This window comes from Chanos chanos, chromosome 10 (genome assembly GCF_902362185.1).
Source record: "Chanos chanos chromosome 10, fChaCha1.1, whole genome shotgun sequence".
Classification (NCBI taxonomy): Eukaryota; Metazoa; Chordata; class Actinopteri; order Gonorynchiformes; family Chanidae; genus Chanos; species Chanos chanos.
The window spans coordinates 26,766,312-26,780,670 of NC_044504.1; the positions used below are offsets into that span (position 1 = coordinate 26,766,312).

Below are 14,359 nucleotides of genomic sequence, written 5' to 3' on the forward strand. Positions count from 1 at the left end.
CATTCCTCATAAACAAGAGATAGAAAAGCGATTCAGATGTATGCATATTATACTCACATATTATACCTTAATGACCTCAGCACTTTGGTAACTGGTACTTGATGGAAATTGTTAGCAAATTTACTGTTTTAAAAAGCAGTGCTAAAGGAGACACTTGAAGGCAAGTAAAACTGATTGGTAAGCATGGCTTTATTGTTCAGACGTTGTTTGTTTGGTATGATTTTATGTAGCGGTTGCAGCTGACAGTGTTAAGAGGCTTTAATGAGAGAGCTTATCTTGGGCATTAGTGGAGGGGTAGGGGTAGGGGGTGAAGTAGGGAATCAGAGAATGGATGGATCCGACCACTCCTCATGTGAATATTTCATGAGCAACCTGTCTCCGGGCCGTGAACCACCATTTAAAGCCCTCTTTGAGGTCTCGTTTTAAGGCCATCTGGACCTGTTTGCTTGCACAACCCCTGACAACCACCTTTGGCAATACTAACCAGGACAACAAAACAGAAGAATCTCGATGGAATCCAAGCTGTTTTCTCTCTCTGTCTCTGTCTCTGTCTCTGTCTCTCTGTCTCTCTCTCTCTCTCTCCCTTTCACTCTCTGTCTCTCTCTCTCTCTCTCTCTCTCTCCCACACACTTTTTTTTTAATATGCCTTTGACTGATAGAGATTCATCTGACTGCATTATCAGATGTAAGAAAAAAAGGTGATAAAAAAGACAGAATCAATAGTTCAGTTACAGCCTGAAGCACATCTGTGCAGTGGATCCAAACCAGGCCAGCATTCATACAGATCAAAAGACAAATTAAAAATTAATCTATTCTCCACAATTAAGAAAGAAAAATGATCATTCTCTTCGATGACTTAAAGCAGAGAATCCAAGGTGACAGCAAATGTACTCAGTTGGTTGCTCTCTGTGAAGATAAAATCAAAAGAGTTGAATTTCGCCTGTCTTGTTATGGATGATCTTATGTGGATGATATTCTGTGTGCGACAGAAGAACTGTTTTGAGGCGAGCCACAAAGAGAGGAGCTTGTAAAGTTGTCTTTGCAAATGAACCTGGTGTTGTTTTGGTTGCTGAGCTGTTTGAACAGCTAGTGGACCGATTGGCCAGGACCATGCTGAGAGCCAATGAGCATCTGCCGTGGGATTTGCATATTAATTATCCCATAACAACAACAGCCAAAAAAAAAAAAAAAAAAGGAAGAAGAAGAAGAAGAAGAAGAAGAAGAAGAAGAAGAAGAAGAAGAAGAAGAAGAGTCTGTAGAACAGGTGACTTACTTGGCACTTCCTCATTTGTGTCACCTGCACATTTTTTCTTACTTTAATCCTAACTGTTTAATTAGGGAGAAATTAGAGACCGATAAGCTGACGATTGCACAGTTGTCATTTTTGTTATGTGGAAATAAGAACTATTGCTGAACCTATTTGGAGGCATGGTGGTTTGTTTTTTAGAGCCAAAGCTGAGCAATGGGAGGAAAAGGTTGATTTCATCATCTTCCCAAATGCAGGGAATGTATTTTCTGCACTTTTTCCTCCCTCTCTCATCAGGCCATCAGGTCCTGAGGGTAGCCTAGTGAGCCGCTGCGCCTCTCTCCAACCTTCTGAGTGCACATATATACGCAGGCACAGGCAAACACACAGACAGACGCAAAAACGTATACACACAGGCTCTCAATTGTGGCTAGTGAGGACCCAGAACAGTTGTTGAGAGAGAGGGGCAGCATGTGCACAGGGTGGGCACAGATGGTGGGTCAGTTAGGGAGGGGGGAAAAGGTGGGCCGTCTGGCGGCATGAACAAACCTTTGAGATCTCTTTCTCTCCATCCCTCCCTCCCTCTGTTTCTCTTTCTCTCCCTTTTTCCACCCCTTCTCTCGGCCTGTTGCACAGAGGTCCTACCGTAGACAAATGGGAGTTTAATTCAATTAGGGCTGGGCTACTGTTGCGGCCTCACGGCAGGAACTGTGGAGCACAGCCACCCCCTCTCTATGGATAGGAGGACACACACACACACACACACACACACTGTTGAAAAAGTGATTGTATGCACAATATAAAACGTTCAGATATGAAGTACACAAATGTGGCATAACACCTCCCTTTCTCTCTTTCTCTATCTTTCTCTCTCTCTGTTTCTCCCTCTCACCCACAAACACACACATACTTCCTCACTCCAGGTTTTAGCAGTAATGGTTTTACGCATTGCTGAGTTTTCACTGAGGACTATCCCAGCACAAAAGCGGCCTCTCTCTCTTTCTCTCTCTCTTCCTAAGTCTTTGTTCTTTCTCACTCCACCACTGGCCTCTTTGCTCATGCTGTCTCTCCTAACCAATGACATGACTTTGTACGCAGGCAGAATCTTCACCACCCAACCATAAGGTCAAAAAATGGGTGGTTCTTTTTATGTGTTTCGTACGTGAAGACTTTTTTATATTGTAAACAATTAGTCAGGATTAATATCAGCTTCCTATCAAATGACAAAAAGAAATAGAACAAGACAGTGGCCTTTTAATACAAATACATACTAGACTGCTTCAGACAATATCCAAAATTTGTCTTTTTGGAAGTCCTGTTCGCACTGACTCATGATGACCAAAGCATTATGGTCACGTTTTAGTGTTAGCTGTAGGGTCAACTGATATCTGTTTTGAAACAGTTACTGAATGTTTTGTTGATCCTTGTGTAGTGTTTTTACTCGGCCGTGATATTTTAAAGTTTAGTTGTGAAATAAAAGTGATAGAGAGAGAGAGAGTGACAATGTCCAAGGTAATTACACGAGGTAATTGCACAAGTCAGAAAATGACTTCTCGTGGATTGTGTTCAGTCAGTCAGACAGCCAGAAAGCAAGACGTTAATGCTCTGCTGAGCACCATGTGTTCATCATTTCAATTTGAAGCTCTCCTCCAGACTCCATTGCCCAGAGAACATGCAGTCTAGTAATGGTGTCAGAAATGCAATCTGGGTCCCTTAACATCCCAGTACAATTTCACAACCAGAGACTTTTGAAAAGCAAAAATTAAGCATATTTAGGCCTCATCACATGGACACAATGAATATCCCCACAAAACGATTTTCTGTTATATGCTATGAGCATGCTGGCTACTCAAGAAAGGTTTACAATTGATTTCGAGTCGAAAAAAAGAAAGAAAGAAAACCACTTTGAACACCTTTATCTTTAATTTACCATGTAAAATTGTACTTGATTTGATATGAGGTGATTTGATTTGATTTGTGTGATCATTTTCAAGCTGTAGCCACTAGGCAGCGACCTCTTTTCAAACGTCTTCTTGCCTTACCTACTCTGCCCCCTCCCCTCCCCCAGTACACTCACTCAGGTGATGCGCTCTGCACAGGGGAGAGAGAGAGAGAGAGAGAGAGAGAGAGAGAGAGAGAGAGAGAGAGAGAGAACAGAGGGCTGTTATTTTCCACCGGCTCTGCAGTCTGGTCTTAGTACGTTAACAGGCAGCAGAAGAGAAGCACCTGGAACAAACCTGCCTGATGGGCATGCAAACCTCACATTGTACCGCTTATTTCTCTCACTCTCTTTCTGTCTCAGCTGTGTCAGAGCATGGACAAGGATCAGCAATACCTACATATAATGAAGGAACTGAAGGAAAGAAAGAGAGAGAGAGGGAAACAGTGGAGAAGGAAGATGGATAACATTCAGAGAACATGTAATAGCGCACAGGTTTCTATAGGTCTGACTTGGTACGGAAAAGCGTTTGAAGTATTTGAGCTGTTGTGAAATTCTGTAGAAACTATCCATACAGGTATTCCAAAACAATGCTAAGCAGTGAAAACATGAGATTTTTTTTGTTCCTTTCTGGAGTTTTCACACCCACTCAAACATTTCAAACACACAGTCGTCTCAGGTGTCTGCGAGAAAGCGCAATGCGCTTAAGATGGATGACAGTCTGTGGAGGGAACATAGGTGTGTGTGGCTGTCGCTGGACCCAAAGGAGGTAGTGCAGCGGAGACGACAAAGTGCTAACAGACCATGGCAGGTGCCTCACACACCTGTCAATGCTCGCACATGGCTCTTGGGTTTAGGCGGTGTGTGTGCGCAAATGTCTGTCCGCACCAGCGAAAACGCGTTTGTTTTGTTGGTGGAATTCAGTCAAGTCTGCAAAGGAAATAATAAGGTAAAGATATCTTTTTTTGTTTGCAATTTTGCACGAATTGATATTATCAGTTGCAGTGATATTTCTACACTGAATGACTGCGACCACTTGGATGATGAATATCCCATTAGCAGTGTGGGTTTGTATTTTTGAAGCATACCTCTTTGTGTTAGTATTGTGTCTGGATTGCTGTCATATTGTCAGAGCCAAGTCATTTTCGACTGCTGCTAGTCATTTCAGTGGAAGACTGGTGCTCCTAAAATTCAAAATACGAGAGGAAGGACAAAGCGATAGGTGGCATGAAATGTGAAATGTAAGACGTCACGTTCAAATGGAGACGAGAGGTTTTAGGGAGGGAGGTAGGGAGAGGAAAGGGGGGCGGGAGTAGTCTGAGAAAGGAGAGCAGAGAAGTGAGCAAGGTCGCCCCCTTTGTCTTCAGCCTCTGGAGTGAACACAATGGGTCATTCAGTAGTGAAATAACAAGGCAGGATGAGTGAGAGAATGGCCATATGAAATGTCAGCCAATAGGGACACAAAGGGGGTGGATCCTCAGCTCAGGTTTATTTTAATGGACAGATCTAAAATTCAGTCGTTCAGGCTCTAAACAGTGAATGACCTTAAATAATGTAGAAGCAGGACTTCAGGACGCATATTTTGAGAGTATTTCATTGTAAACACCTTACACTTACATACTATCTCTCTCTCAATCTCTCCCTTTCTTTCTCAATCTAAAAAATGTACACGCTCTCACACACACACACACACACACACACACACACACACACAGATGCAAACTATGCTCCCAGTCACATCTGCCACTCTGCCAGACCCATTTGACCTTCGCAGCAAACAGTGTGATGTATTGCCTTTGTGTGGGAAGTTGCTGGCTTTTGTGTCCACCCACACTCCCACATACACACACACAAAGCGCACACAGGTTAACTATCTGTTCAGCAAAAGTTAAAACATTTCTTCCTTTTTTTGTCTGACCATGCTTAAAGCTAAAACGTATTTTTGCTTCTATTTGTGGTGCTGAGTATATAATTATGTATGAATTCTGCAATTACATATGAATCCTTATGGTTATTTCACTCAAATCATGTTGACTCTGTAATGGAGTGAATGATACACAATTGTCCAATAGTATGTATTTAGGTGTAATTTGGAATGTGGTGACGGGATAAGTCACCTACCCTGTTATGTTATTTAGGAACTTTGACAGGAGAGTTGGAATGGTTTAGTGTGAAGTGAAATACCACAGGCTGCTGCTTGTGTGGGATTGTGTCGAGACCTGAGTCAAACAACACAGCAGTTGTCGACCATTAATATTCCACTCCCTCACCTCAATACCCAGTCTGCCTCTCTCCTTCCCACCCCACCCCCTCTTTTCATCTCTGCTGCTCTATAAGGCATGCCCCCACCAGCTCTGATTCACAGGTCATGCAGCTTCTAACAGTAAAATATGATTCTCCATCACTTATTTACTTATTTACTGTTTACTGTTAAAACATGTTCCAGAGAAAGGAGTAAAAAGGAGTCAAATAGAGAGAGAGAGAGAGAGAGAGAGAGAACAAGTGTGCTGAGGCCGAATAAAGTTGCATTATGTCCAAGGTATGTCCAGGACCACACAAAGAGCTCTCACGTCTCACTTTCCACTGCTCCCCTTTATGTCTCTCTCATTCTTTTTTTTTTCTCTCTCTCTCTCTCACTTCACACTTTCATTCAAGGGGGGCTTTAGCTCAGCATCAAGGCGTCCCCCCTAAGTAATCCTTGGCGGTCACACCTCTTACTAAGAAGTCTTTTTGTCCCACGCCCCTCATCCACCCCTTCCCCCCATGCCCATGCCACCTCTCCCCTCTGGTTGGTATTCAGGCTGGGTCAGCACATTTCACCCGCCCCCTTATACCCAAGATGGTTCATTCCCCTTTTAATTCGCACCTGTTGCACAGTTGGCCTGAGAGGCAAATGTAGCCAGGGCCGATTGGACAAAGATCATATTATGATCAGATATGTGCAGTCTAATCTTCCAATCCCCCTTGGTGAGAGTTCAGGGACGAGGGTTAAGGGGAGGAAGCAGGAGAATGGTCTTTTTAGCCTGGGAACCTGTTTGTGAGAAAGTGAATCCCTGGTATTTGGTTAAGAGCGGGATTGGTGGTGTCCTAAAGAAAAATGATTGTGTAGTTAAGGTAATGAGGACAGTTTCTGTTAGATGCAAGCTTACAGATTTTTTCAAACAACAGACGACTGAGAAAATGTGCTGGAACTGGGACAAAATGTTTGCTGTTTTCAGACATTTTAAACTGTTATTTGGAGTCAGAGACCCAAAATTACCTCGCAAATAGTACCATTCTAGGCATTTCCTGGTTGTTTTTCCTCTTGGTAGTACTTTAAGTGTTTGAAAGCTCAGAGTGAATTTGCTTTATTAGGCATGCATAGAGCTGAAAACAAGCCTGAAAATTGGTACCTTTTTCTTTTTTCCTCCAACTGTGCTTTCCACAGTTTGGTTCCCATGATGTCAGGGCTACATAGTTGTTTTATACCCCCCACCCTATCACACTCCCACCCCACCCCTCTCTCTCTCTCTCTCTCTCTCCCTTTTCTCTCTGCTGAGTCCTCCTCTGCTATTCACCCTAATATCATTTCTTTTTTCTTTTTTCCTAATCATGGCCAATTTGGGGCTTGCGTGGTATGACACTGGATGAAGCAGTTTTTCATTTAATGGACAATAGTATGTGGGTAACCAAAAGGAAAAAAGAAAAAAAGAAAAAAAAAAACAAAAGCACAAATAAAAAACAAAGCAAATTTCAATGAATTCTAAAGTAATGTTTCAGTTAACTAAATTAAACGCACAGTAAAATAGAAGTGCTAAAATTGTCCCAATAGTAAAACACCTTGATACTTGCAGCCACCACCAAATAAGTAGCCACCAGCTCACTGTGTATATTATACATGCTTTTTGTCAAATACTTAAACTGAATTCATCTAAGGTTTGACTTCTCCTACTTCATTGAAGATAGGCTATTCATTAAAGTCTGACAAACAACATATTCTTTATTTTCTCCTGGTAGTGCTGAGCTATGAGAACATGGTGGATGCTGGCTCAGAGTCTGATGAGGAGGACAGGCCGTTGGCATCAGAGGGTGAAGGTAGCCCAGCAGGCGTCCCTAGTCTGGAGGCCTCACCCCGTGTGGGCCACGCCCTGCTCTCCTGCCGTGGTAGTGAGGAGATTGAAGGCAGGGACATCTGGCGTCATGGAGAAGTCAATGGTACAGGTGAGTTGTGAATGTTGAATAAATGGAACATTTTTTAGACAATAAAAACCTTATCTAAAAGAGTTAAGTGCATCTCCGATGACTCTCATTTCAACTGTGAGCACAGACATGAAATGGGAGGACTGCTTAAGGCAATCAGACTTCAGGAAACTCACTTAACAGCTGAATGAATGAGCTGGTCAGAGTGGGAAGGGAAATTAAAACATATGGAGGTTTTGTAGTATTTCTACCACTGGAGTTGCACACAAAGCTTGACTTCTCAGTCAACTCTGTAACATTACACTAACACTATAAACTGCCCATTAGGAGAAGGTATGGGAATAGTTATTGGAAATGGTTAACTTGTGGCTTACTGTCATCCAGATAATTGAGAAATCCTGCTTCATAGTGTATCCATCAGGCCTTCATTTCTCTTTTCCTTCCTTTCCTTTAGAAAAAAAAAAGTTGCATAATCATATTAACAAGAAGGAGGGGAAGGACGTATGGTAACATTATAGTGGGAAGTGTAGATGGAGTGATCAGAAGGATGTGGCGACTTGCAGATCATAGGCACGCAGCTTTACATGCTCTTTACTTTTCAATTGTCCTTCTGCAACCACTAAGCAGTCTCTTCCCATTAGTCTATCAATCTATTTTATAGAAAAATTATACAGAAAACATTCAACCATTGTCAAGCAAGTAGAGTGCAAATGTTTTTTTTATAAACCTCCCTCTTTTTGTCTCTGTCGCCCTCGTTTTTCTGCTGTGCCCGCTTTTTATACTCTTCCTTTCTCTCCCTCTTCCAAAAGTGATCAACTTCAGTGACAGGGCAACTGGAATCAGTGAGCCTCAAAAGACAAATACTTTTAATTAGGACCCGAACGCCATCATTAAGAGGGAGCCTGCCCTGCTGAACACTCATTAACGGCCTTAAATGAAAATTTTGAGTTTTATGACGGCCATTTACATGCATAATAGGCCCACAATTCCCTGGGACTGTTTGACAGTTACAAAATGAAGGGAGAACTCATGCAAGTCACCCAGTGAAAAAAAAATAGAGTCCAACCCCCAGCTATCTGTCTAGCTTAATGATTTAGCGGTTTATTTCACTCAACTGGGAAATACTGTATAAAAGATTGCGAGAGAATGTGGTCTAAAGGGAGATTTTCTGCTGAAAAAAGTTTTGGTTTGACTAGAAACATTAAGAGCAGAGAAAGTATTTAAAGCAGACAAATGCTAAAAGAGCTTTGGTTGGCAGTGGGCAATCTAACTATGAACATAAATAACCATGTGATTAGAATATCCACCATATTAATGGTCAGTAACCTTATCTTTATTTTTATGTATAACATTGAAATAGTTGCACTGTTTTAGCTGCATAGCACTAAAAGAGTTCTTCATATTTTTTTTTTTTTTTTTTACATTTCTAAGGAAAGAGGTTGTCCTGTCACAGTTCTTTCCAATCCAAGTTCAGTGAAAAGTTACTGGAATGCTTTAGCAAATTTCAGCATCATGGACTTTCAGCTTAGAAATAGTTTTTAGCACATGGCAGTCCTTTGCTCAGGCTGTTAGATGTAATGTGCTGGAAAGTGTGACACCACATGGGAGTGTTACATGAATCATCAGGTTGTTACCCTAGCTGAAACTTCCTCATTTTGTTACCATGCTTGCCAGATAATAACATCGGCAAATAGTCATACCTTGGATGTGCGCATTTTAATGAAAAAAGCAGAGTATCCAGTGCTGTCAACAAAACAAATAAATGGCCTTAATAATAATAAATGGCCTGTATCCCATGCGCTGGTTCACTGTTTTTACCTGCATTATTTTCACTGGATGTCCTAGGCTAAAGTTACTAGCCTGTCCAAAATTAAGTGGTACCTATTACAGCTCAACCACAGAAAGTAAAGTGTCATTTCGTTTTGACCAAAAAATAGAGAAGGGACTTAAGTTGTGGTGCTTCTGAGTCACACTGATATCTCACAGAAGGCTGAACTGGAACTATCACAGACAGAACTGAAAAGCTAATATAACTGCCATTTTATCACTCTAGGAACAAAGCTAAAACAGATCAAGTCAATCCTAAATTCTTATTACCTCCTCAGTCATTGTAATCTTTGGTAACAGAGGAGGTGTATTAAGTCACAGACATACACAGTGAACCACACATGTTTTCTTGTCCTTAATTTGACCCTTGAATATCTTCATGCTAGGGAATGCTAATCACCAAACAGTCAGATAAGTTTTGAGCACCTCAAGGGGAAAGTAGAGCATTTTTCATTTTTGGGAGCCTTGGAGATTCTTCCTCTGGCTTAAGGCCATGCATTTTTATCAGTATGGTGCAGAAAGAAGACTATTTGGCTAGAAGGGCCGCTGTTTTTTTTGTTTTTGTTTTTGTTTTGTTTTTTTAACTTTGACAACCAAAGTACTTGCAAACCGGAAAAAAAAAAGTTGGGGAAAAAAACCTTCAACAAAAAGCATTCTGTAATGTAGTTTATTTAAAAACATTTTTATGCATACGTAATTTCTAGAAAATGACCTTCATGTGCAGAGAGGGAGAGAATAATGAGGAAGGAAGTCAAGCAGTTTTGAAATGAGACACCACAGTCACCGTTGTAATAGGGGAGAAAAATAATGAAAGAGAGGAGAGGTGAAAAGAAAAAAACATGAAATGCACATTCTTGTTTCTTGTGCAGTTGCGTTTGTTGTATATCCCTCTCTTGAGGAGGAAGCTTATGATACATGTGACTTTCAGAGAAGAATCACATGAACGAGACCAGGAGATCCTAATACAATAGTAGCAGTATAGGAATGCCCTCAAGTAGACCAGTTCCCCCTCCTCACTTAAATACCTTGATCAAATTTCTTAAGCATCACTGTTAGAGGTGTTTCTTAAGTTGCTGTATGAATTGGTGGTGTCTCTTAGACTGTTAATTTTCTTTTTTTTAATATTACATTGGTGGGGTTTTTTTGGTTCTGTGTTTTTTAGAAGTACTGTACATGTTATGGTTTTAACAGTCAGAAACTATTTTTTTAGTGGTAATTGTTGGAAGGAGTCATACATTAAACGTAGTATCGAATCCGGCTTACTCTGTTGTAGTTGCACAGTGTGCTGTGAAAGGTGTTGTAGGTTGTGCTAGACTGTGGTTTGTGTTAACATGGTAGTAGCGGTACCATCTGTTAACCATGTTCTGTCCTATGTATCTGTCTTCCTTTCAGAGAAACAAAAGGTTGAGTACAGTTCTTTGAGCCCTGACCTCTCTCTACATGTTGGAAATGGTACAGGTAAGGCCATGTCTCCAAATATTTTACAGTCAGTTTTTAAAGTCCACAAGGCTCTAGGTTCTCTAATGTAATTACAATGTGTTGAACAATTGATGCAGTTGAAGCAGGTAGGTTCATTGCATCATGTTGTCTGTGCCAACAATTTGGCACTCACACACACACACACACACACACACACACTATGCCCCTTTACAGATGTCAAGAGGAGATGGAAGGTAAACATTTGTAAGCTGAGTTAGAGTACACGACAAATCACATTTTACCACCAAATCGAGTTTGGGACAAAATCTGATTTGTCCAGTTCATGTACTTTCAAATTAGTTTACAATGAGACAATAAAATGTTTATTTGTCCACCCTCGGTTGGGAGCGCGTTTGAAAATACAGTAAATCTGGAGCTACAAACGCTCTGTGTTTTTCAGGATAAAAACAAAGCAGTCATGTTTTTGTCATGATATCTAATTTGTTCACTTTTATTCTTATGCACTCTGAAGGGATTTTTATGTAAAACAGCGCTCAATAACCTGCTTATAAAGTGTCTTGAAACTTGCTTTAAGTGATGAGTCATTACAAAAACGATAGATATCGCTGAACTTTCTAGTCAAAACGTCAATGCTGAAACATATTACTTGTGCCGATCTCACAAGCTTTTAAGATGTTGTTTAATCTACTCAGTGCATTTTGAGTTTTTTACTCTAGATTTAATTGTTTGCAGCACAGTTCTCTTCCTCGCAATTATATATAACTTATGGGACGTCATCAGATTGGACCTCAAGTACATGATGGGCTTTTCAGAAGTGAGATCAGTAGTCCATGCAAAATCTAATTGCTGCATAAACCAATTACCCATTATGTTAAAAATGTTTCAAGCTTTTTCCACCCATGCAAGAGGATACTTAAACAACACTTGATGATCAGACTAGCTCCTATTCATCTTTACAGAGACCATTATGCTGTAAGTTTAATGTATACCCCCACCCTTAAGTAGAGTCTTAATGGTTCTGGTCTCCATCACATTTAAAGTGGTCAGTTTCCTGATGTCAAGCTGTCGCGCCATGTCTTTGAAGACACATCGACCAGTCTATTCATTTGTTTGCCTCTCTTTCTTTCCTTCAATACAGTTAAGGGTATCGACAACACTTCCGAGTTGGACAGCTTCTTTGGCAAGAGGAAGCTGGAAGACAATGAGGGACATGCTGCGAGCATTGAAGAGTACCTGCAACGTGGTGACACGGCCATCATATACCCAGAAGCCCCTGAGGAGGTCACCCGGCTGGGGACGCCAGAAACTAATGGGCTGGATGAGAGTGAAAATGGTGAGGGCTTTGAAAAGAGTTCAAATAATCTGGTGATAACCTATGGGAAAAGAATGATGTCAAGGTATGTTGAATGCTAACTGTGCTCAGGACTCCATAAGAGCACAACTGGCTGTGTTCCTTGGCTGGATGAGTTGGCCAGAGTTCCTCTGCAGCTCTCTCAGTGGTGGTCACTGATGGCCAGGTGCCTATGAGTTTGCAAAAAAGGCGAGTAACACTCTCCGCTAAGCATGTTACATCGCTTGACAATACCTCATGAATTCTAGTGAGTAAAACTGAGTGATTGAATTGACATGCGACGGAGTAATTGTGTGCTAGCCTCACCTTGACTGATGTGACTACTGCACAAGGCGCATATTTATGATATTATGGATAATTCTCCAAACTGGGGAACTAAGGGTGAAAAAACGTGTTGGAAAAAGATGGCCCATGCTATCAAAGAAATGGAAGCCCAACAAGGAATAGACATAAAAAGGATATTCAAATATTTTTGTTTGCTTAGCTTCATTTGATACTCAGCTTTTCGTGGTTCTTAAGGACAATAGTTTTTGCCTCTGAAAGATTAATTTTTGATTTCAAAAATGTTCTTTTTTTGCATCGATCTTTGTTTTTTCCTCCTTAGCTAGCCTCTCATATATATGGATGTTAATGATTTATGCACAAATTGCAGTGGCAGACTGACAGTGCTATGCCTTGTCACGCTCTTTAGTTGAATGCAGTATTCATTAGTCAAACATTTGCTGACCTTTTGGTTCTCTCTCTCTCTCTCTCTCTCTCTCTCTCTCTCTGTCTCTTCCTGTCCTGTTTCTTGTGAACAGACCTCACAGCGCCGAGGACCCCAGATGCTTTTGCCCAACTGCTGACCTGTCCATATTGTGACCGTGGTTACAAGCGGCAGACCTCACTGAAGGAGCACATTAAGTACAGGCATGAGAAGAATGAGGAAAGCTTTCCTTGCCCTCTCTGCAGTGACACATTCAGTTATCGCACTCAACTGGAACGTCACATGGCCACTCACAAACCTTCTAGGGACCAGGTGAGAATAACACATCCTGTCTTTTGTTCGACATCATGTCAGTGATGCTACCTTTCATTCACACCAAAAATGAATCTAAAAGCTTATCTTTTAATGCCCCTCTAAATGTCCCTTATAGATTAAAAAAAAAAGAGTTAAAAAATGTAAATAATTATGTCGAACTTCAAGCCTCCCTTCTTTCCTAGATTTAGTTTTGCATCAATCTGTGAGAATCTTTTAGATGATGAGCTCAGTATGATGTAACTGATTCTTTGGAGCATGATAAGTACATCTCTGATTTTACAAGTAGGATAGCAGAGATTATAAAAGCCCAGTATTTGCCCTTGTGGTTGGAAACAGTCAGGCTCCATTAAGCAGGTCAGAAAACGAAATTCCAGTTGGCACAAGTAAACATTCTACTTTAAGGCACTGCATTTAGACTACTTTATCTTGACTGAAGGTTGTCCAGATACATCAGAGATAGTGTTAGGGGGTGTCTCTGTGGTGTTTAATCCTTCAGGTTGCTTCCTTTTTATATTAATTGAATTCCTCTAAAAGAATCTATAGCTGCACCCTTTTGTTATCCCTTGAGCTTCTGCTTATTCTACGGACTTCTGACATTTCATTGGTGCACATCCAAAACAGTTAATATTATTTTAATTGCTGTTAATAGACACATAGGTGCTCACCATTTGTAGGTGTTCCTTTGACGATACTGGTTAAGTAATCAACTCTACATTACTAATTGTAGCTTGGATTTTGAAGGAGAGTCCTCCATCATACTATGTGCCTAAAACAGGGATCTGGTTTTGATATGCTGAGTGAATTCTCAGGCCTTCTGTAGTATTATAACAGCATATCCCAAATTAGGCTCTTAACTTAAAGTCTCAAACAACTTTTATTCCTGGCTTCTCTGAACAGAGTGGAGCTAAGTGGAAGATCCAGGCTCTCACCTGATAATCTAAACCATGCACACACCCCCCCCCCCCCCCCCACAACACACACACATACACACACACCCCTCCAGATTGACTTAAACATGACCAGATGGTCAAATTCCTCTGGCAATCTAGAGGATCCTAATCCTTATAAGACTTAAAGTGTTTGTTTATTGGCTCTTTGGAGTGTTTTCCTGAAAGGTTTCAAGTGTAATTGCCCAGTTTCACCTTATTAATTAAAAGTTTTGTCATTGTAGTATACTTTCTGTGCATGTAGCTTCTCACCAACATTTAACACCAAAGGGATCTTAGATGTGGGTTCTCATACAGTGCAACAAAAAGATCACATAAAATAGTATGCACTAAAAATTGTTTATTTGGCATGCCCACACATGCAAACACACATTCACAGTTACACACATACACAGACACAACCACACTG

The 14,359-nt window shown here is 40.9% G+C and overlaps 1 protein-coding gene across 2 annotated transcripts in view; it reads left to right on the top strand.

The window, feature by feature from the left end:
* zeb2a (zinc finger E-box binding homeobox 2a) overlaps positions 1–14,359 on the top strand; it is a 51,489-nt gene that overhangs the window by 30,991 nt on the left and 6,139 nt on the right. For both annotated transcript variants that reach the window (XM_030786042.1, XM_030786043.1), the window contains exons 2-5: positions 7,182–7,385; positions 10,584–10,649; positions 11,770–11,964; positions 12,783–13,000. In XM_030786042.1, coding sequence (XP_030641902.1) covers positions 7,182–7,385; positions 10,584–10,649; positions 11,770–11,964; positions 12,783–13,000 — 683 coding nt within the window. The remainder of the gene's footprint in view (positions 1–7,181; positions 7,386–10,583; positions 10,650–11,769; positions 11,965–12,782; positions 13,001–14,359) is intronic.